The sequence below is a fragment of the Hemitrygon akajei genome, chromosome 29 (assembly GCF_048418815.1).
Source record: "Hemitrygon akajei chromosome 29, sHemAka1.3, whole genome shotgun sequence".
In the NCBI taxonomy this organism is placed as follows: domain Eukaryota; kingdom Metazoa; phylum Chordata; class Chondrichthyes; order Myliobatiformes; family Dasyatidae; genus Hemitrygon; species Hemitrygon akajei.
This window is the reverse complement of record NC_133152.1, coordinates 20,948,923-20,971,059: the sequence shown is the minus strand read 5'-3', so window position 1 is coordinate 20,971,059 and position 22,137 is coordinate 20,948,923. Positions and strand designations below refer to the sequence as shown.

Sequence of the window (22,137 nt, the reverse complement as noted above, 5' to 3'; positions counted from 1 at the left end):
GAAAAATAAATGTGCTAGGTTTTCTAAAGTTGACTCCTTCTACCCTAGGCCACGAACTTATCAATCACCCCTTGTAATTTACTCCTACCATCATACAATGAGAACTCGGACTGGACAGCTGACATTAGCTCTTCTATTCACATCTGAATTATCAGGATGAGTGGAAGAAGCATGGTGCATCCTCAGACTGCTTCAAGGGCAACATGTGGCCATCTCTGATTTTCCAAAATACCAGTACAAAGTTCAGCTCTCTGCGTTTGGTATCTGATGATCAGGCTGCTGTCCCGTGGAATGCTTTGGTGCATTTTGCCACATGGATTTAGTATTTTCTGTTGAAATTCTGCTACCAGGATCCCAGCTGTGGTGAGTAACCTGAATTGCATTCCAATATGAGTTACCATCAACATCAAAGCCCCCAGCCCACTGAAGACATAACTTGTCAGCTACAACGTCACTTTTAATAAAATCCTCTCCTCTAATAATTTTGTTGCTTTCTCCAACAGAACTTGACACAGCAGGGAAATGATTTTGCAGCCGTTCCTGTGTATACTCACCAAGCAATTGCCTGTCACGTACACCCCTAATGTCGAATCACCTTGGAGAGATTCACAAGTGAGCTAGATGCTCACACAGTGGCCGCCCCAGCTCGGGTCCCCTGGGTGTTAATATGATAAGATCCCCCAGTTGAGCTTCCCCCCATCCTAGCCGAGGGCCACTGAGCACGACTGGAGCTTTCTGCCAGCTCCCTCGAGATTGGAGATTAAGTCGAGCTTTTCCCAGCTCTACATGCATCAGATTTCCTCTGAATGGTGCACCGAGCATTAATGAGATTTTCATAAGATGAATATTTAATCAGAAGATTATATACATATGGATTTGAAATATTAATCCATCTGCTGTAAAGGTACAGCAGCAGTTCGTGTACGAGTTAGTGGTCGACTATGAGATAAATGGAGCCAATTACCAAGAGGGCGGAAAACTCGTAAACAGCTCTTTGCTGGTGAAATATATCTGCACTACAATGTGCTTTATAGTAGTGCTAAAGCTGTAGACTGTACCCAAGAGGACTCAGCATTTGGACGACACAGTAATGTGCCAGCCAATATGAAAGTATCACAGCTGTGGATAATATTTCATGTGGTTGTAAGTGCAACAAGCTCATTACCACAGGCTGTGTCAACGTACCAAGTTAAAGATTAATCATAGAAAGGTCACATCAAAAATAATATGTCATATGATTCTTCTTTTAAGTCAGAAAATTTAATACCGACTATTGCATTAACTAATCCTGTCGTTTCATAATTTTTTTTATGAATCTGTTCAGTACAAGAGAAAAATGAACTCTGGGGAGAGCTTCACCACTGAACTGTGGAAGTCACATTTTCTTATTTTTATCAATGCTCTTTATTTCATTGTAGTTTTTTTTCTCTCCCTAAGGAAAACAGGTTCAATTATTGGCCATGAAGATTACTGATGCAATGTTTGACTGGAAGCTCAGACAAGTCCATTACTGACTGCCACAGGTTTTCTAATGTTCTCACCTTTTCTTCTTCTCTGGCTTTGCACCTCTTAAACCCCATTGCCCTCCAACCTTTTCAAATTCCAGTCGAAGATCACCGAGCCAAAAACATTAATCATGTTCCTCACACAACAAAAGCTTCTCCGCCATTTTCTGAAATCTGGTTGCCATCCAAGTAACAGGTGATCCCAATGGCAGGTTATTTTGCTGGCATGGGTGTCAGAATCAGGATCCGGTTTATTATCACCGGCATGTGTCATGAAATGTGTTAACTACAGGGCAAACAAAGTTTAATTTGGTGGAATGGGCGTCTACAAGGAAAATTTGGACAAGAGACAGGGGAGTACAAGTGCATGCTTCCCCTTTAAGTGGTGTCACAGGTAGACAAGTTGGTGAAGGTTTTTGGCACTCAAGGCATGCCAGCCTTCATCAGTCAGGGCATTAAATATCAAAGGTGGAACATTATGTTGCAGTTGTACGAGACATTTGCATTGGAATATTGTGTTTAGTTTGGTCACTGCACAGCAAGAAAGATGCCATTAAGTTGGAAAGGGTGCAGAAGAGACTTACGAGGTTGTTGCCAAGGCTAAAGGAACTTGAGTTATAAAGAGCACTTGAACACCTTGGGACATTTTTCACTGGAGCAGAGGAGAAAAAGGGGTGATCTTACAGAGGTGTATAAAGGTATGAGGAGCATAGTTAGGGTGAATGTTTTTTTTTTCCCCAGGGTTATGAAATTAAAAACTCGGGAACATAGGTTTAAGAGGGGAGGGGGAGAGAGAGAGAGAGGGGGGGGGGAGAGGAGGAAGAGGGAGGGAGGGAGAGGGAGAGGGAGAGGGAGAGGGAGAGGGAGAGGGAGAGGGAGAGGGAGAGGGAGAGGGAGAGGGAGAGGGAGAGGGAGAGGGAGAGAGAGAGAGAGAGAGAGAGAGAGAGAGAGAGAGAGAGAGAGAGAGAGAGAGAGAGAGAGAGAGAGATTTAAGTGGGACCTGAGGGGCAGATATTTTACCCAGAAAGTGGAATGAGCTGCCAGAGGAAATGGTTGCAGTTACATCAATAAGATTTAAAGGTACGTGGACAAGTACTTTACATGGATAAAAAATGCTTAGAGGGTTAAGTGGCAGGTGCAGGTAAATGGACCAAGATGGAACATATTAGAGTACAGTACAGGAACAGGTTCTTCAGCCGACAGTGTTGTGCTGAACCAATTTAATTAGTAATCATTGCCCATCTAAACACTGTGCTCAAATGCTTCCATTTCCTGCCCTTTCACATGCCTATCTAAGAGGCTTTTGAGCATCCTGTGGTGAACTACATATACCTGTCTGGACTGAGTATATTGAGTGAGTGAGTTATTGATGGTGCATCACGTCCCTCCACCACCTTCCCAGGCAGCACTTTCCAGGTATGTCCCACTCTCTGTAAAAATTTGCCCTACATATCTCCTTTGAACTTACCCCTCACCTTAAACGCATGCTCTCTGGTACTAGACATTTCAAACCAGGGAAAAGATACTGGCTGGCTACTCGGCCTGTGCCTCTCATAGTCTTATAAATCTCAATCAGGTCTGCCCTCAGCCTCCGCAGCTCCAGAGAAAAATGACCCAAGTTTGTCAAACCCCTCAATCTTGGTTCGGATGGACCCATTGGGCTGAAGGGCCTGTTCCTGTGTTGTATGTCTCCAGGACTCTAGGATTTAAGCTGCTTATTTGCATTGGTTTAAAAAGAAAGCTCAGCCTCTTCTTCAGAGTTCCATGCTCACTGTAATGAGCCACATACTCTCTGCCAGCGCCTTGGCTCTTGTAACCCAAGTCTAGTCCCGTTAACTGGTACTGAGTGGATCTACATCTGGATCTAGGTCTTGGAAGTAAAACCAGAGGAAGTCCTTGTGTGTATATCCTTGAGCTGAGGAGGCAGCTAAGGGTCACACATATGGTAGGACCAGATAAGGTCTGTAGATTTTCATTGCTTATGTATGCTAGTCAAGAATAGCTTACAGGAGAATTGGACTGATGCAAATAATCTGACAGCTGATGTAGACTCGATGGGTCAAATAGCTTCCTCCTACGGCACAAGGAGATATGAAACATATGCAACAGGAGATGATTTGGGGAAGACTTAGCAAATATCTTGGAACCAAAACTCTTCCCAAATTCCAAAGAAAGGAAAACATGAAGAAAACTGAAGCTCCTGTCATGCCCAATCTTAAGGAATAACACGTGGTGGAACAGTTTCAGAGACTCTGACAGAGAATATTGTGCATTGTTTCAAGTCCTGTGTGTGATGGTTATGTTCGTCCATACAGTGCATCTCACTGGTGCCTACCAACTTTCCAACCCGTAATACAATTAGATTACGCGTACAAAGTATCTCCCTATCAGATTTAATTGCTGACAAATGAATTATGTGGGTTGAGATGTCAATTTTCATGAAGACAAATGGCTGTTCTGGCTCAGTATAATGAAGACGGTCTTTGAGTGGAAAGACTGCCTGGATATGCTGCAGACAGTCCTTGGCCAATGGACAGTAAACGGCTTGTTCTCAGCTCCAGTTTGTATGAGGAAGGTTCAGACAGGAACTATTCAGCTAATATCTTAGGACAGTGATCCTGCCATCCAGAGACAGGATGAAATGAAAGAGCTCCAACTCTTTTAAGAATGTCATCCATGTAACATGTAAAAATTACCCGCCAGCAGAATTTCTTTCCCTATTAAAGGCAAGCTCAAACTGTTACTTTTAATCATTATTGCTCATGTTAAATCCACATGTCCAATACAATAAACTTCTCTTGAGCAGGTTGTCAGTTCTTCTGAAGGTTGGATTTCAGTCCATCTAGTCTGCCTTGCTCCATACAAAAGAGAAACAATTCGTAAAACCGTTCACTGTGAAGTCTGATCTGCTTCTTATATAACTAATCCCTTTCGAATACAGTTACTTTGTTATATACACTCAGCGGCCACTCTATTAGGTATACCCGCTTGTTATTGCAAATATCTAATCTGCCAATCATGTGGCAGCAAATTGACGCATAGAAGCAGGCAGACATGATCAAGAGGATCAGTTGTTTCTTGGATCAAACATCAGAAAGGGGAATAAATATGATCTAAGTGACTTTGTGGAATGATTGCTGGTGCCAGACGGGGTGGTTTGAGTATCTCAGAGACTGCTGATCTCCTGGTGTTTTCACGTGCAACAGTTTCTAGAATTTACAGAGAATGGTGTGAAAAACATAAACAAAAATATCTCAGTCAGCTGTTCTGTGGGTGGAAGTGCCTTGTTAATGAGAGAGGTCAGAGGAGAATGGCCAGACTGGTTCAAGCTGACAGAAAGGCGACAGTAACTCAAATAATCACTTGTTATAACAGTGATGTGCAGAAGAGCATCTCTGAATGCACAATTTGTCAAACCTAAACGTGGATGGGCTACAGCAGCCGAAGATCACAAAAATACACTCCATGGCCACTTTATTAGGTACTGGACTTAACTAATAAAGTGGCCACTGAGAGTAGACAGTCATGGCAGCCATCTTATGCGTTGCAATATAAGACCATAAGACATTGGAGCAGAATTGAGTCAGCTCCGCCATTTGATCACGGTGGATCCATTTCCCTCTCAACTGAATTCTCCTCTCTTTTCCCTGTAACCTTTCATGTCCCGATTTATCAAGAATAGCTGCCTGTGACAACAAATTCCACAGATTCACCACCCTCTGTTAAATAAACTCCTCCTCACCGCCATTCTAAATGGACGTCCCTCTATTCTGAGGTTGTGCTCTCTGGTCCTAGGCTCCCCCACTACAGGAAACATCCTCCCCACATCCACTCTATCTCGGCCTTTCAACATTCATAGGTTTCATTTAGATCCCTCCTCATTCTTCTAAATTCCAGCGAGTACAGGCCCAGAGCCATCAAACACTCCTCTCATGATAAACCTTTCAATCCTGGAATCCTTTTGGTGAACCTCCTTTGAACCCTCTCCAATATCAGCACATCCTTTCTAAGACAAGGGGCCCAAAGTTGCTCTCAATGCTCAAGTGAAGCCTCAGCAGTGCTGTATAAAGCTTCAGCATTACATACTACTGAAATGAATGCTAACATCGCTCTTGCCTTCCTCACCAACGACACAACCTTCAAGTTAACCTTTAGCGAATCCAGTCCCTTTGCACTTCTGATTTTTGAACTTTCTCCCCATTTAGGAAATAGTCCATGCTTTTATTCCTTCTACCAAAGTGCATGATGATACACTGCATTCCAACTGCCCATTCACTGTACAGTCGGCTCTTCTTATCCGTGAGGGATTGGTTCCGGGACCCCTCGCGGATACCAAAAAACGCAGATGCTCAAGTCCCTTATTCAACCTGCCTCAATGCGGTGGACATTAGGACCCCGCGGAACCCCAGACCTTATTTAACCTGTCTCAGTGCGGTGGACATTAGGACCCGGCGGCGGGGCTCTGAATCCCCAGTGTTTCTGTTTACGAAAATAATCACAATCACGATTGAAAATAAAGTGGAAATAATAAAGCAATCGGAAAGAGGTGAAACGCCATCGGTCACTGGAAAAGCGATAGGCTACGCCGGTCAACGATCAGAACAATTTTAAAGGATAAAGTGAGAAAGGCCCTGCCCCGATAAAAACTACAATTATTACTAAGCAACGCAGTGGTTTAATGATTGGGTTTTGGGTTTGGGTTTTTGATCCTCCATATGGAGAGCGCGCTCGGGAGTGATCTGTCACTGGATCGAACTCGAGAACTTTTGTTCTCAAGCCTGGCGCTGAAACATATGTTCTTAAGTGTTTTATATGCATAGAAAGGTAAAATATATACTATATACTAAGACAAACGTTTGACTGACTGACGCTAAATAATACTGGATGTACCTGTTCCAACTTAGTAAGAGAACTTCCGATATCTCTAGATTACTTATAATACCTAATCCAATGTAAATGCTATGTAAAATAGTTGTTATACTGCATTGTTTAGGGAATAATGACAAGAAAAAAAGTCTGTACATGCTGGAACAACAAGTGCTGGAAGAGCACTTCCAGGTTTTCGCGATCCGCGGTTGGTTGAATTCGCGCATGCGGAACTCGCGGAGAAGGAGGGCCAACTGTATTCCATCTTTGTCTATTCTCCTAACCTGCCTACATCCTTCTGCAGCCTCTCTGCTTCCTCAACAGTACCTGTCCCTCCACCTACCTTTGTATTGTCAACGGAGCTGGCCAGAAAGCCATCAATTCCATCATCCAAATCACTGACATCCAACGTAAAAAGTACTCCCAATACTGAACATTGTGGAGCACCACTAGTCACTGCCAGCCATTCAGAAAAGGCTCCCTTTTTTCCCCACTCTTTGGCTCCTGCCAATCAGCTAATGCTTTGCTCATGTTAGTTATCTTTCCTGTAAAACCATGGGCTCTTATCTTGATAAGCAGCCTCATCTGGTCAAAGGCCTTCTGAAAATCCAAGTACACAGCCTGTACTTTATTTTAAAATATAAAATAAAGATAAATGAACAAACGATCTACTTGGACAGAATGGCAGAGCTTATGTTTAAGGTGACTAATGATCTGAACTGTGGAGTCTATTTAATACTTCATCCAAAAGATGGCACCTCCAACTATGTAACACTGCCTCCAAATCATAAAGAAATGACAGCGTTAAATTATACACTCCTGTTTCTGGCTCTCTGCGACAAAGGGAAATACAGCTAGTTGATTGAAGTTGCAAAAACAAGAGACTAGATTGATCGCTTGCTGGCGAGACACAAAGAGAAATCAATACTATGTACGGGATTGTGAATGAACTGTAACAGGATCAAAGTAAGGACTAATAAGAAAGAAAATTGAAAAGAAGAATATATGCGTTGGATAAAACCATTTATATCATGCTTCTAACCCCGTATCTAGGAAAGTGTCAAGTTAGTTGAGTTCACCCGAGGCAACTATAGCGATGTTACAACCACCAGCGCCTATTGGCTGGTGGACTGGAGGAAGAAAGTAAGGTCAGTCCGGGTTCCTGCTTCTGATCACTAGCTGGAGGTTGCATGTTGTATGAGGTGATGACCAGTTGGTACCCAGTCCGAATGCCCTGGATGGCCTTGTGGCCAAGTTTGCAAATGATACAAAGATACTGTATCAGCTTTGCATGATACAGTAGGTAGTGCTGAGGTAGGGGGGAGTGTGCAGAAGGACTTGGACAGATTAGGAGAGTGAGCAGAGAAGCAGCAGATGGAATACGATGTAGGGACGTGTATCGTCATGCACTTTGGTAGAAGGAGTAAAGGCAGAGACTATTTTCTAAATGGGAAGCAAATTCAGAAATAGGGAGGGGGGTTGCAAAGAGACTTGGGAGTCTGACATAAGGAATCCCTAAAGGGTGAGTCGGTGGTACAAAAGGCAAATTCAAAGTTTGCATATAAAAGCAAAGATGCAGTGCTGAGGCTTCATAAGGCATTGGTCAGACCACATCTGGAGCAGTTGTGGGCCCCTCAACTAAGGATGTGCTGACATTGGAGAGAGTCCGGAGGAGGGTTATGAGATGGATCCCGGAAATGTAAGAGTTAACATATGAAGTGTGCTTGATAGCTCTGGACCTAGATAAAATGAACATGGAGAGAATGTTTCCAATAATGGGAAAGCCTAACATGTAACTGAACAGTCTCAGAATAGAAGAATGTCCCTTTAGAACAGAGACGAGGAGGAATTCTTTTAGAGGGTGGTGAATCTGTGGAATTCATTGTCACAGACAGATGTGGAGGCCAAGCCATTGGATATATTTAAAGGAGGCGTTAATAGGTTCTTGATTAATAAAGCCGTCAAAGGTTATGAAGAGAAGGCAGAAGAAATAGGGCTGAGAGAGAAAATAAATCAGCCATGGTCAAATGGAAGAACAAAGTCAATGGGCTGAATGGCCTAATTCTAACCCTATGTCCTATGGTCTGCCAAGGCTGGCAGATGGGCTATAGCAGAGTCATAGGAGGAACCCCAGTTGTCAGTATATCTTGGTGGCTATGCCTTGACAAGCATCAAAGATAATGGTAAGGAGTGAAGGCCTGTGCCTGTTTGAATCCACCCTCCGTTGCTGCTGTAGCAGTAAATGATTGGCCTTCCAGGTGTTAGGACAATGCGAAGGAAGGCAAACACTGTCATCGAGACACCCAAACGGTCTTCACGCAAAAGAAAATTTCAGTCTCACAGCTTCAGACGCTTATAAATACCCATAATGTCTCACCCGCTAGCTGCGCTTTGTCCATAACACCCTTTGTACTTCTTTATTCTCATTCCTATTGCTGCATTTCGGAGAAAACCAAGCATTTGCAGTGGCTCTTGAATTTCTAACATCTACTACATGTCCTTCCCAGTTCACCCTGTTTACGCACAGCCTGGACATACCAATGGGCATTTGGAAGGCCAGTGGGATGGATTTGCTGGCTACGGCAAAATATTTTACTTGCAAAATATTCAGATCATGAACAGTTCACAGGAATGGAATCGTGGCATAACCTGGGGATTGTTTGTACTGTAAGAGTGGGAATATTTTTTTCTAAGTCTGCCCCATTGAATATTTTTATAATACTAAACTCAGCAGGTGTTTTCTTTGACCAGGACACTGCCATTGTATCTTTAACATCCGCCTAAAAAGTAAACAGGATATATGATGATGATTTTAGATATTGCAGCCCTCTGGGATGAAGTGATTCATCTCTTAGGAGGAAACACTGGGTCTGTTTTATTGGAGAAGAGTGAGGGGAAATCTGATGGAGGAGCACAAAATTCTGTGAGCCATAAATAGACAGGAGAGCCCTTTGGTAGGGGTAACTAAGTCCAGAACAACAGGTTCGAAAATAAGCTGTCTAGAGGAGATTTAAGGAAGAATAGTTTCATTCCGAGACTGGCAACAATCTGCCTGAGAAGGCAGTGGAGGCAGGTGCCCTCACAGCACGTGAATCTCTAACAAACCAAATGTTTGTAAGAGCGGTTAGTATAAGTAGACAAGATTTACACTTGTGGGTCAGGTGGTATCTATGGAGAGAAATGTTTTGGGTTGGCGTTTCGGGTCAAGACCTTCCACGAAGTCCAAACGTCCTTGAAGCCCTGTATAGCATGACATCTTTGAAATAATACAGGGAAGATTAAGGATTCCTCGACTAGTTTATGATGAACTCAGTAGTACCTCAGTGTGCACGACGCTCTGCTGTGGCTGGTTATCTCGTTCACTGAGTTCTTGCTGCAGCTTCTTGCACTGCATCTCCTTCTCCTTCCTCATGGCTTTCTGCTCCTCTAGCTTCTCCTTGTAGGCCCTAGAAGAAATCGTAACATTCAGAAATAAGGAAATTGTACAGGGATCAGGTAATCACTGGCCTATGATCGTGGGTTAGCTTGCCAAATAGGTCTCCTCCCACCATCCATCTCTGCACAGTCACATTAGAGTCTTCAATTGATGACCAGATAATCAGGGGTGTCCAGAAATTAAATCCATGGAATTACAGTATATTATGACAAAGAAAGAGCCATTCAGCCCATCATGTTTATGCCTACTGAAAATGGGCTTTAACTTCCTCCCTTTCCCCACCCCTTGGTCCACACCCTTGGCTGCAGCTCATCCTAGTAGGTTTTATGTGCATTGAGGGCAGTGAACTTCAGAACCTGAGACACAACTGTCCACAGATACTGTCCAGATGAAGAGTCTTCACCTGAAACATTAACTGTCCATTTCCCTCCACAGATGCTGCCTGACTCACTGTGTGCCTCCAGCAAGCTGTTTTGTTTTGCTCCAGAACCTGAGAGCACCACCACTCATTAACCATGTAACAATTACAGCACAGTAACAGGCCATCTCGGCCCTTCTAGTCCACGCTGAACGCTTACTTTCACCTAGTCCCACCGACCTGCACTCAGCCCATAACCCTCCATTCCTTTCCTGTCCATATACCTATCCAATTTTACTTTAAATGACAATATCGAACCTGCCTCTACCACTTCTTTTGGAAGCTCGTTCCACACAGCTACCATTCTCTGAGTAAAGAAGTTCCCCCTTGTGTTACCCCTAAACTTTTGCCTCTTAACTCTCAACTCATGTCCTCTTGTTTGAATCTCCCTTACTCTCAATGGAAAAAGCCTATCCACGTCAACTCTATCTATCCCCCTCATAATTTTAAATACCTCTATCAAGACCCCCCTCAACCTTCTACGCTCCAAAGAATAAAGACCTAACTTGTTCAACCTTGCTCTGGAACTTAGGTGCTGAAACCCAGGTAACATTCTAGTAAATCTTCTTTGTACTCTATTTTGTTGACACCTTTCCTATAATTTGGTGACCAGAACTGTACACAATACTCCAAATTTGGCCTCACCAATGCCTTGTACAATTTTAACATTACATCCCAACTCCTATACTCAATGCTCGGATTTATAAAGGCCAGCATACCAAAAGCGTTCTTCACCACCCTATCCACATGAGGTTCCACCTTCAGGGAACTATGCACTATTATTCCCAGATCACAGAATTTTTTTTTCCCTCGCCTTCCTGCTAATTCTTCCACCAATTACTTAAAACTATTCATAAGCACGAGAGATTGTGTAGATGCTGGAAATCTAGAGCAACTCCCTCAAAATGCTGGAGGAACTCAGCAAGTGAGGCAGCATCTATGGAAATGAATAAACTGATGGCATAAACATCAATTTCTCTAACTTCCGGTAATTTCCCCCATCCCTCCCTACTGCCTCCCCTCCCCGGTTTACCTCCTTTCTTTCCAGTCCTGATGAAGGATCTCAGCCGGAAATGTCGACTGTTTATTCCCCTCCACAGATGCTGCCTGACCCGCTGAGCATCTTCAGCGGTTTGATTTTTGCTCCCGATCCTGAGAGTTCTGCCACTCATTAGTATTTTTTCGCTCACCTTCCTTCTAATTCTTCCACCAATTACTTAAAACAATCAACTTCTCTGCTAGAAAATAGGATCTGCCTATTTATTTACTTATTACAATAAAGAGGAAGGCCATTTGGCCCATTAGCTCCAATCTAGCTCTCAGCAGAGTATTCCCATCAGTCCTATTCTCCATTTCCTTCTGGAGAATGAGCAATAGGGAACAGAGCTACCGCCGTATTGCTCATCTTTCCTCACTCGTATTTCCTTATGACAGAGAAAGAGGCCACTTGGCTCATCGAGTCTCTGCTGCCTCCCAGAAGGATTGCATTCCCTTACTTATTTCTCTTTACCAACCACACTACACCAGAGACATCTTAGAGGAGGCAATTCACCTAATGACCAGCATATCATTGGTACCGGGAGGAAACACAAACACCTAAGGGAAATGAATGCACCCACTCAGACGTTAGAAGCCAGGACTGAACCCAGAGCACTGAAGCTATGAGGTATCTAGTCTACTGAGGTGTGACCCTCGCTTCCCACTGGTTCCCCATCTCCCTGACTTTATTCCATGGTGTACTGTCCTCTCCAATCAGATCCCTTCTTCTTCAGCTTTTTGCCCCTTCCATCTACCATCTCTTACATCAAGTCAAGTCAAGTCACTTTTATGGTCATTTCGACCATAACTGCTGGTACAGTACACAGTAAAAAGGAGACAATGTTTTTCAGGACCTGGTGTTACATGACAAAAACTAGACTGAACTATGTAAAAAAAAAACAGAGAAAGCTACACTAGACTACAGACCTACACAGGACTGCGTAAAGTGCACAAAAACAGTGCAGGCATTACAATAAATAATAAACAAGACAATAGGGCAGTAAGGTGTCAGTCCAAGCTCTGGGTATTGAGGAGTCTGATGGCTTGGGGGAAGAAACTGTTACATAGTCTGGTCGTGAGAGCCCAAATGCTTCAGTGCCTTTTCTCAGATGGCAGGAGGGAGAAGAGATTGTATGAGGGGTGCATGGGGTCCTTCATAATGCTGTTTCCTTTGTGGATGCAGCGTGTAGTGTAAATGTCTTTAATGGCGAGAAGAGAGACCCCTATGATCTTCTCAGCTGACCTCACTTTCTGCTGCAGGGTCTTGCGATCCGAGATGGTGCAATTTCCGAACCAGGCAGTGATGCAGCTGCTCAGGATGCTCTCAATACAACCCCTGTAGAATGTGATGAGGATGGGGGGTGGGAGATGGACTTTCTTCAGCCTTCGCAGAAAGTAGAGATGCTGCTGTGCTTTCTTGGCTATGGAGCTGGTGTTGAGGGACCAGGTGAGATTCTCTGCCAGGTGAACACCAAGAAATTTGGTGCTCTTAACGATCTCTACAGAGGAGCCGTCGACGTTCAGCGGGGAGTGGTCGTTCCGTGCCCTCCTGAAGTCAACAACCATCTCTTTTGTTTTGTTCACATTAAGAGACAGGTTGTTGGCTCTGCACCAGTCCGTTAGCCGCTGTACCTCCTCTCTGTAAGCTGACTCATCGTTCTTGCTGATAAGACCCACCACAGTTATGTCATCAGTGAACTTGATGATGTGGTTTGAGCTGTGTGTTGCAGCACAGTCATGGGTCAGCAGAGTGAACAGCAGTGGACTGAGCACACAGCCCTGGGGAGCCCCCGTGCTCAGTGTGATGGTGTTGGAGATGCTGCTCCCGATCCGGACTGACTGAGGTCTCCCAGTCAGGAAGTCTAGGATCCAGTTGCAGAGGGAGGTGTTCAGGCCCAGTAGGCCCAGCTTTCCAATCAGTTTCTGAGGGATGATTGTGTTGAATGCTGAACTGAAGTCTATGAACAGCATCCGAACGTATGCGTCTTTTTTGTCCAGGTGGGTTAGGGCCAGGTGGAGGGTGATGGCAATGGTGTCCTCTGTTGAGCGGTTGGGACGGTACGCAAACTGCAGGGTGTCCAGTAAGGGGAGCAGCAAGGTCTTGATATGCCTCATGACGAGCCTCTCAAAACACTTCATGATGATGGGTGTAAGTTCAATGGGATGGTAGTCATTTGGGCAGGACACTGAAGACTTCTTTGGCACGGCGACGATGGTGGCGGCCTTGAAGCACGTTGGAACGGTGCTTCATTCTCGTTGATCCCCTCTCTCCTCCATCCTACATTTTAATTCTGGCTTTTGCCCTCTTCCTTTCCAGACCTGATGTAGGGGCTTGGCCCAAAAATGTCGACTGTTCATTTCCCTCCACAGATGTTCCCTGATCTGCCAAGTTCCTCCAGCCTATTGTGTGACAGGCTTCAGCTTTACATGTGTTGCCCTCTCTCACGTCCACAAACTCCTCTTCAATTCTTCTTGTCACTTATCTACACAGAAGGGTCAATTACGTTAGCCCAATCAACCAATCTTTGGGATAAGGGAAGAGACCAGACTAATCAATAGATACCAATGAGTCAAGGGAAGAAGATGCAAGCTGCAGATACTCACTCTTCTTTGCACAACAGTATAGTTTCCACTCTACATTTAAAACTCCCTTCTGTCCTCTTCAACCCTGCTTCCGATCACAATGCTGTCAGGATGTTATTTGGCTCAATTTTTCACCCTTACTCAATGGTCGCTTAGGGTGACCAGAGAATAATGAAAGTGAGTTTACAGCACATCCATTATTTCTGGTTTGCAGTGCTGACTGATTAAATGTGGGTGTTTCTGCAGTTCTGCCACAACTTCCAGTTCCCCCAATCCTCATCATGTTAGTTATTGCTCTCTGCACATCGGGCGGCAACCTTGCCGTTTTTTTTAGCATTTTGTCTGTTTTTTATGAGGCTGAGTTGTTAGTTCAATGGAACGTGTGCAAGGAGCCGGCTGGATTCGAACCCGGGACCATCGGCTTCAAAGTCCGGTGCTGATGCCATTACACCACCATGGTGAGTACTAATTAGGTCCTTTCTCTCATTAGTTGGTGAGCCTAAGCCTTCATCCTCCATTTGTTCTCAAAGCCACAGAAAGTCTAAACACTATAATCAAATAAAGAATTCCAGAAGTAAAATTTAGCAGCAATTTAAGTGAACTTCACAGATCAGAGTCAGAATCAGGTTTAATATCACCGACATATTTCATGAAATCTGTTGTCTCTGAGGCAGTAATACAATGCAATACATCATGATAGAGAAAAAACTGGGAATGACAATCAGGATAACATGTATTATCTGTATATGTACGTGGATAACAACCTGTCTCTGAATGTGAACAAAAGAGATGGTTGTTGACTTCAGGAGAGCACGGAGTGACCACTCCCCGCTGAACATCGACGGCTCCTCGGTAGAGATCGTTAAGAGCACCAAATTTCTCGGTATTCACCTGGTGGAGAATCTCACCTGGTCCCTCAACACCAGCTCCATGGCCAAGAAAGCCCAGCAGCGTCTCTACTTTCTGCGAAGGCTGAGGAAAGTCCATCTCCCACCTCCCATCCTCATCACATTCTACAGGGGTTGTATTGAGAGTATCCTGAGCAGCTGCATCACTGCCTGGTTTGGAAATTGCATCATCTCGGATCGCAAGTCCCTGCAGCGGATAGCGAGGTCAGCTGAGATCATTGGGGCCTCTCTTCCCGCCATTACAGACATTTACACCACACGCTGCACCCACAAAGCTAACAGCATTGTGAAGGACCCCACGCACCCCTCACACAAACTCTTCTCCCTCCTGCCATCTGGCAAAAGGTACCAAAGCATTTGGGCTCTCACGACCAGACTGTGCAACAGTTTCTTCCCCCAAGCCATCTCAATACTCCTCAATACTCAGAGTCTAGACTGACATTATAATGTGTCCTCTACTGTGCCTATCGTCTTGTTTATTAATTATTGTACTGCCCTGCACTGTTCTGTGCACTTTATGTAGTCCTGTGCAGGTCTGTAGTCTAGTGCAGTTTTTATGGTGTTTTACGTAGTCTAGTGTAGCCTTGTGCTGTCTCACATAGTCTAGTGTAGTTTTGTGTTGTTTCATGTAGCACCAGGGTCCTGGAGGGACGTTGTATCATTTTTACTGTGTACTGTACCAGCGGTTTATGGTCGAAATGACAATAAAAGCAACTTGAACTTGAACCTGGATATTGGAGAGCATAAAACACTCGCTCTCCAATGAAAGATATGAGATAGTTTAATAGTCATTACACAAGGGATGGGTGGTGCAATATTCATTACCTGATGTTTGATGGCAAACATTGCAATAGTTCCCATCTGACTGGTGATGGGACAGTGTACCATTCACTCCCCAATGGATATTAAGACCATAAGGCATAGGAGTAGAATAAGGCCACTTAGCCCATTGAGTCTGTTCTGCTGTTTGATCATGGCTGATTTATTTTCTCTCTCAAACCCATTCCTCCTCATAACTTTTGATGACCTTACTATTCAAGAACCTATCAACGTCTCCTTTAAATATACCCAATGAATTGGCCTCCACAGAAGTCTGTGGCAATGAATTCTACAGATTCACCACCCTCTGACCAAAGAAATTTCTCCTCATCTCTATTCTAAAGGGACAGCCTTCTTATTCTGAGGCTGTGTCCTCTGGACCTAGACTCCCTCATAATAGGAAACATCCTCTCCAGATGCACTCTATCTAGGTTATTGGGAGACAGCATAACAATTCCTCTCCAACAAATAATAGGAGATATTATAACATTCACTGTTCAATGGAAGAAGGATGATGGGAAATGGTGTAACATACAGTTTGCAATGGATGATGGTAGATCACATAAACAAACTTCAGAAATACAAACTCACAAAATTATATGAAAACATTACTTTAGAATTAATCGCAGGCACAAACAGTGGATTCTCCCTTCCAGATAACTTAATTGTAGAAAGTATGAAGATGACAATTTTTCAATTGTTGCTATCTGTGAAATTCTGAAATAATACAGTAGGCTTGCCGATCTCCCTTGGCAGCGCTGGTGAAGAGTGAGATGATAAACTGATTACTGAGTTTAATACCATATAATGCACATTAAATCATCCTGTTACTAATTCACCTATCTTCCCTTCTAACCACTTAGCCAATAGTTGTAATCTACTATTGACTATGAGTGGGTGGGTGGCTGAAACAAATATTGATTGTGTCTTTCAGAATGGAATTAATTTAGGGGAAAATAATCAGGACTATGGGGAAAATGCTGCTGAACCGGACTAATTAAAGTGCTTTTATAAAAAGCTGGCATCAGCTTAATGGGCTGAACAAGAATGGACTGAAAAAAATCCCAATATTTTCACAGTCATTCATGATAATTTATATTCTTGTGGCTTTTTACTAATAATTGCCACCTTTTTCGATTAAAAACTAGCTTTATTTTAATAGACTTGATTAAGCCTGCTTAGCATATATGAAATAAATACCACCAACATCCTCTCAATGATTACATTATATAAATATATTTAATAAAAAGCATTTAAGCTGAGGAATGTTAAACGAAGCTTTGTACCTTTTGTAAAGTTGTCAGGAGATGTCACGTAGTTCTCTCACCAATTCATTCTCCACACTTTGTGTACTGTAGTTCCCACGCTCTGTTACAGACAGCTGGATCCAAATCTCTTTTGCCCACTGAACCCAGCCAGAAACAGCGGACAAATTACCCCAGTTTCGTTCCCAATGTAAGATGAGGAGCCTAGGTCATCTCATCACCAGTCAAGGAACCATGCAAGCCAACTTGTGGCACAAAGACACAGCATCACGTAGTCCTGGTAAATCTGGCATTGCTGAGCCAGCCAGACTCAGCTGGGTTGTACTCATTGTGCATAACAGATCTTTACTGTGGTGCTGCTGTGTATCGGCTGGCTAATTATCAAGCACCTCGTCCAATACTGATTCAGGGGATCATAGAGCACGGACGAGGCCCTTCAGCCCATTTTTTCACCAACTATAGGAATCCCTTTGCATACATTAGGACCATACTGTCCTATGCCTTGTCAAGTTCAATGAATGCCTAAGTGCTTCTTAAACATGATAATTGTATCTGATTCCACCATATCTTCTGGCAGCCAGATATCAACCTTAATGTGTCAAAAACTTAACCCTCAAACAGCCCTTTAAAACTTCTTCCTCTTACCTTAAACATACGCCCTCTTGTTTGTAATACCCCATGCCATGGGGAAAAAGATCATTTGACCATCTACCCTTTCTATGCCTCTCAAGATCTTATATACCTGTATAAGGGCACCCCTCAGCCTCCTTCACTAGGGGTAAAGCAAGCTCAGACTATTCAGTCTCTCCTCATAACTATCTCTCCAATCCAATCCAATACTCCAGGAAGAAAGTATGATTTTATGTCACCTGGGAGAGGTCATTGTAAAGTGAGTGGATGTTCCTTTCGTTTCACATGAAAGCCAACATTGGTGCCTGATGCTGCTGTGTGGTTCAGGAGCAGTCAGTGCTCTCTGTCGCTGAGCCTGCAGGACCCAAACCAACTTCAGCCCTTGCCAGCTCCCAGATGGATTGTTCAACTTGCTAACCAGTTGCCGTGCTCGTCCGTGTCTGCTTCACTGTCGGTCTGTGTTCCAGATCTCACACCTGGCACCTGCAATGGACAAGCAAACCTCAAGCTCCACCCCCTGGCTCTTAAGTCACTCCCGTACCTCAGCTCGGCGTTCCTGCCTTGCAGTTCTTCATTCTTCTTGTCTACCAGCTGGGACATCTTGGCCAGTTGCTGCCGCAGAGTGCTCAGCTCCAGCGCCTGGCTACGGACCAGACTTTGGTTCTGCTCCAGCTCCACCTTCTGTCTCTCGCTCAGCTCTCCTGTGTGCAGGCAATGAACAGGCTGATCTTAATCAAATGGACCCTTTCAGGGAGACTATGAGAATGGCAAGAGCCACTTGTTGCACTCTTTGCCTACTGTCAACTCCGCAATGGTATGAGTTGGTTATAGGACAGACAGACAGACATACTTTATTGATCCCGAGGGAAATTGGGTTTCGTTACAGCCGCACCAACCAAGAATAGTGAAAAAATATAGCAATATAAAACCATAAATAGTTAAATAATAATAAGTTAATCACGCCAAGTGGAAATAAGTCCAGGACCCGCCTATTGGCTCGGGGTGTCTGACACTCTGAGGGAGGAGTTGTAAAGTTTGATGGCCAGAGGTAGGAATGACTTCCTATGACACTCAGTGTTACATCTCGGTGGAATGAGTCTCTGGCTGAATGTACTCCTGTGCCTGACCAGTACATTATGGAGTGGATGGGAGTCATTGTCCAAGATGGCATGCAACTTGGACAGCATCCTCTTTTCAGACACCACCGTCAGAGAGTCCAGTTCCACCCCCACAACATCCCTGGCCTTACAAATGAGTCTGTTGATTCTGTTGGTGTCTGCTACCCTCAGCCTGCTGCCCCAGCACACAACAGCAAACATGATAGCACTGGCCACCACGGCCTCGTAGAACATCCTCAGCATCGTGCGGCAGATGTTAAAGGACCTCAGTCTCCTCAGGAAATAGGCTCAGGTCTACTTCCAGAAACTGACTCTTCAAGGCAATACAGGGAGCTGGAGGTGCATTTTAAAGGAAGACCCTGTCAGCCTAACCACCCAAGGCCCCTGTGACACCATTTCTAGAGTGAAAGGAATTTCAGGTGAGAAGGCGAAATCCCAAAGGAGATGTACCAGCCGAGTTTTGTGTTACACAGATGTCTGGAATGGGCTGCCTTGGGTGGCGGTAGACGCAGGTGTAACAGAGGTGTAAAGGAGGCTCTTGGATAGGAACATGAATGGAGAGATATGGACCAGGTGCGCAGAGAAGGGATTTGGTGTCATTAGCTTAATTAGTTCTATACCACATCGTGGGTCAAAGGGCCTGTTTCTTTGCCGCCCCGCTCAACGTTCTTTGTCTTATCCAATAATTCACTCCATGAGGGACAATTTGCTTGTACTCCATTCGGTGAGGTCCCGCTGCGCTCAGACTGGCTGCAGCCAGGTGAACCCGTGCAGGTGAACGTCGTGCAGGTGAACCCGTGCAGGTGAACATCGTGCAGGTGAACCCGTGCAGGTGAACGTCGTGCAGGTGAACCCGTGCAGGTGAACGTCGTGCAGGTGAACCCGTGCAGGTGAACCCGTGCAGGTGAACGTCGTGCAGGTGAACCCGTGCAGGTGAACGTCGTGCAGGTGAACCCCTGCAGGTGAACGTGTGCAGGTGAACCCCTGCAGGTGAACGTGTGCAGGTGAACCCGTGCAGGTGAACCCGTGCAGGTGAACGTCGTGCAGGTGAACCCGTGCAGGTGAACCCGTGCAGGTGAACGTCGTGCAGGTGAACCCGTGCAGGTGAACGTCGTGCAGGTGAACCCCTGCAGGTGAACGTGTGCAGGTGAACCCGTGCAGGTGAACCCGTGCAGGTGAACGTCGTGCAGGTGAACCCGTGCAGGTGAACGTCATGCAGGTGAACCCGTGCAGGTGAACCCGTGCAGGTGAACCCGTGCAGGTGAGCGTCGTGCAGGTGAACCCGTGCAGGTGAACCCCTGCAGGTGAACGTGTGCAGGTGAACGTACCCTGGGGTGGGCGGAAGGCTGTGTGGTGGAGGAAACGTAAAAACGAAAGTGAACCTGACCAAGAACCCTGCGTGGCTGCAGCTTTATAACCAGCTCATTTGAAACATTAAAAGCATTTATGTTGCTGCTGGCTATGTTTACATTGACCCATACTTCAGGATCAGGCTGATTTGTGCCCCACCATTAACGTACATCTCTGGTGTTTGCTCTATGCCCTCTGAAAGTGTAAATCACGTCACACATTGTGAACACGAACTTAAACAGAACAAAGATGTAGAGATGGACCGAAGTATTAAATCAGCACTGGGCCCTCCGACCAGGATGGGGAGCAAATGGAGTTTGTTAATAAAGGATTTGAGCCTTTTTAAACACATTTATGGACAGTCAAAGCGGAATTTAGATTATATATTACTACAGATCCTGAAACAGACCGAAAATCCTGGAAACTGGCGGCTAAGTCTGTCAGCCACTGGAATGAAAAAGAACAAAGGAAATAGCATGTGTGGGGAAAGGAGAGTGAAACGATAGCAAGAAAGATACAAGGAAAAGCAAGAGAAATGAAGGGGAGAGGGAGAGGGTGAGAGGGGGAGGGAGGGAGGGGAGAGGGTGGAGAGGGGGAGGGGAGAGGGAGAGGGTGAGAGGGGGAGGGAGGGGAGAGGGTGGAGAGGGGGAGGGGGAGAGGAAGAGGGTGAGAGGGGGAGGGAGGAAGGGGAGTGGAGAGGGGGAGAGGGGGAGGGGAGAGGGGGAGGGGAGAGGGGGAGGGGAGAGGGGAAGAGGGAGAGGGGAAGAGGGTGAGAGGGGAGGGAGAGAGGGTGTGTGAGTGAGCATACGCAAATGGGAGTGAGAGTAGAAGAGATTGGGAGAGACAACGAGACGGAAGGATTGTAAAGGAATACTTTCTCAAGTTATGCTCTGTTCAATGGTTTAAACTTCATACCCACTTATCTTGATCATCGGTATTTATTGCCCACCATTAATTTCTCTTGAGAGGGTGGTGGTTTGTTACCCTGTTAAACTGCCATGGACATTACTATGAAGACGGTCACAGATGGGTTTCCAGAACTTTGCTGTTTCGGGATATGTGTTAAGATGGTCGCTGATATGAGCATCGTGTTACTCAGGAACAATCAACCCCCCGCCTTTGTCCTGGACTCTGTTACCTTGTGTTGAATGTTGTTGCAGGTGTAGCCATCGAAACTGGGAGGAAGGGAACTCCATCGCACCTCTGAGTGGTCATTTCTAAAGCTGAAAATTCCATGGGGAGTCACGTGGCAAACCACCTACTGAATACCTAGCCTTGGACCTGCTTCCGAGGCCACGGTCCGACAGTCCTTTCCCCTCCTGCTGAGTTCCTCTGGCTCAGATTCCAGCATCTGCTTTTTCTTGTGTCACCCACGGCAAGTACATGGTTTATTCTCAGTTTCTATTCAGTGGTGACTCTCAGGATGCGGGTGGGTGAGAGTTTAGCAGTGTGAACACCTCTGATCAGGATGCGGGTGGGTGAGAGTTTAGCAGTGTGAACACCTCTGATCAGGATGCGGGTGGGTGAGAGTTTAGCAGTGTGAACACCTCTGATCAGGATGCGGGTGGGTGAGAGTTTAGCAGTGTGAACACCTCTGATCAGGATGCGGGTGGGTGAGAGTTTAGCAGTGTGAACACCTCTGATCAGGATGCGGGTGGGTGAGAGTTTAGCAGTGTGAACACCTCTGATCAGGATGCGGGTGGGTGAGAGTTTAGCAGTGTGAACACCTCTGATCAGGATGCGGGTGGGTGAGAGTTTAGCAGTGTGAACACCTCTGATCAGGATGCGGGTGGGTGAGAGTTTAGCAGCTGTAATACGCTGATTATCAGGAAGCAGTGACTACCTTCTCTCCTATTGGAAATGCTTGTTAGCCACCTTTATTTGTGTTGGTTGAAGCCTGAGTGAGAACCCACTATTAGTGAGGCTGTAACATCCTACAGAGACCCTGGCAGCCGTCTCGAGGGGCTGAATGGTCCCATGAGTTTGTCGGACAATTTTAGGGAGTGAATAGTATTATCAAGCATCCTCCCACGAACGGAAGGAACCTACCTGCCAGGTCAGACATCTTGGCGTTTGCACCAGCCAGATCCCTTCTCAATCCCACGATAACATCCTGCTGGGCCAGGATCTGCATCCGAGACTCTGCTAGCTCTTTCCTGAAGGGGGCATAAAACACCAGGAAAAAAATTAAATAAAAAAAA

General features: G+C 45.2%; 1 protein-coding gene across 2 annotated transcripts in view; it reads right to left on the bottom strand.

Moving 5' to 3' along the window:
• Positions 1-22,137, bottom strand: part of LOC140718272 (forkhead-associated domain-containing protein 1-like) — a 141,106-nt gene that overhangs the window by 63,498 nt on the left and 55,471 nt on the right. For both annotated transcript variants that reach the window (XM_073031790.1, XM_073031788.1), the window contains exons 21-23: positions 21,986-22,092; positions 18,010-18,169; positions 9,691-9,817 (exon numbers count right to left, since the gene is read on the bottom strand). In XM_073031790.1, coding sequence (XP_072887891.1) covers positions 9,691-9,817; positions 18,010-18,169; positions 21,986-22,092 — 394 coding nt within the window. The remainder of the gene's footprint in view (positions 1-9,690; positions 9,818-18,009; positions 18,170-21,985; positions 22,093-22,137) is intronic.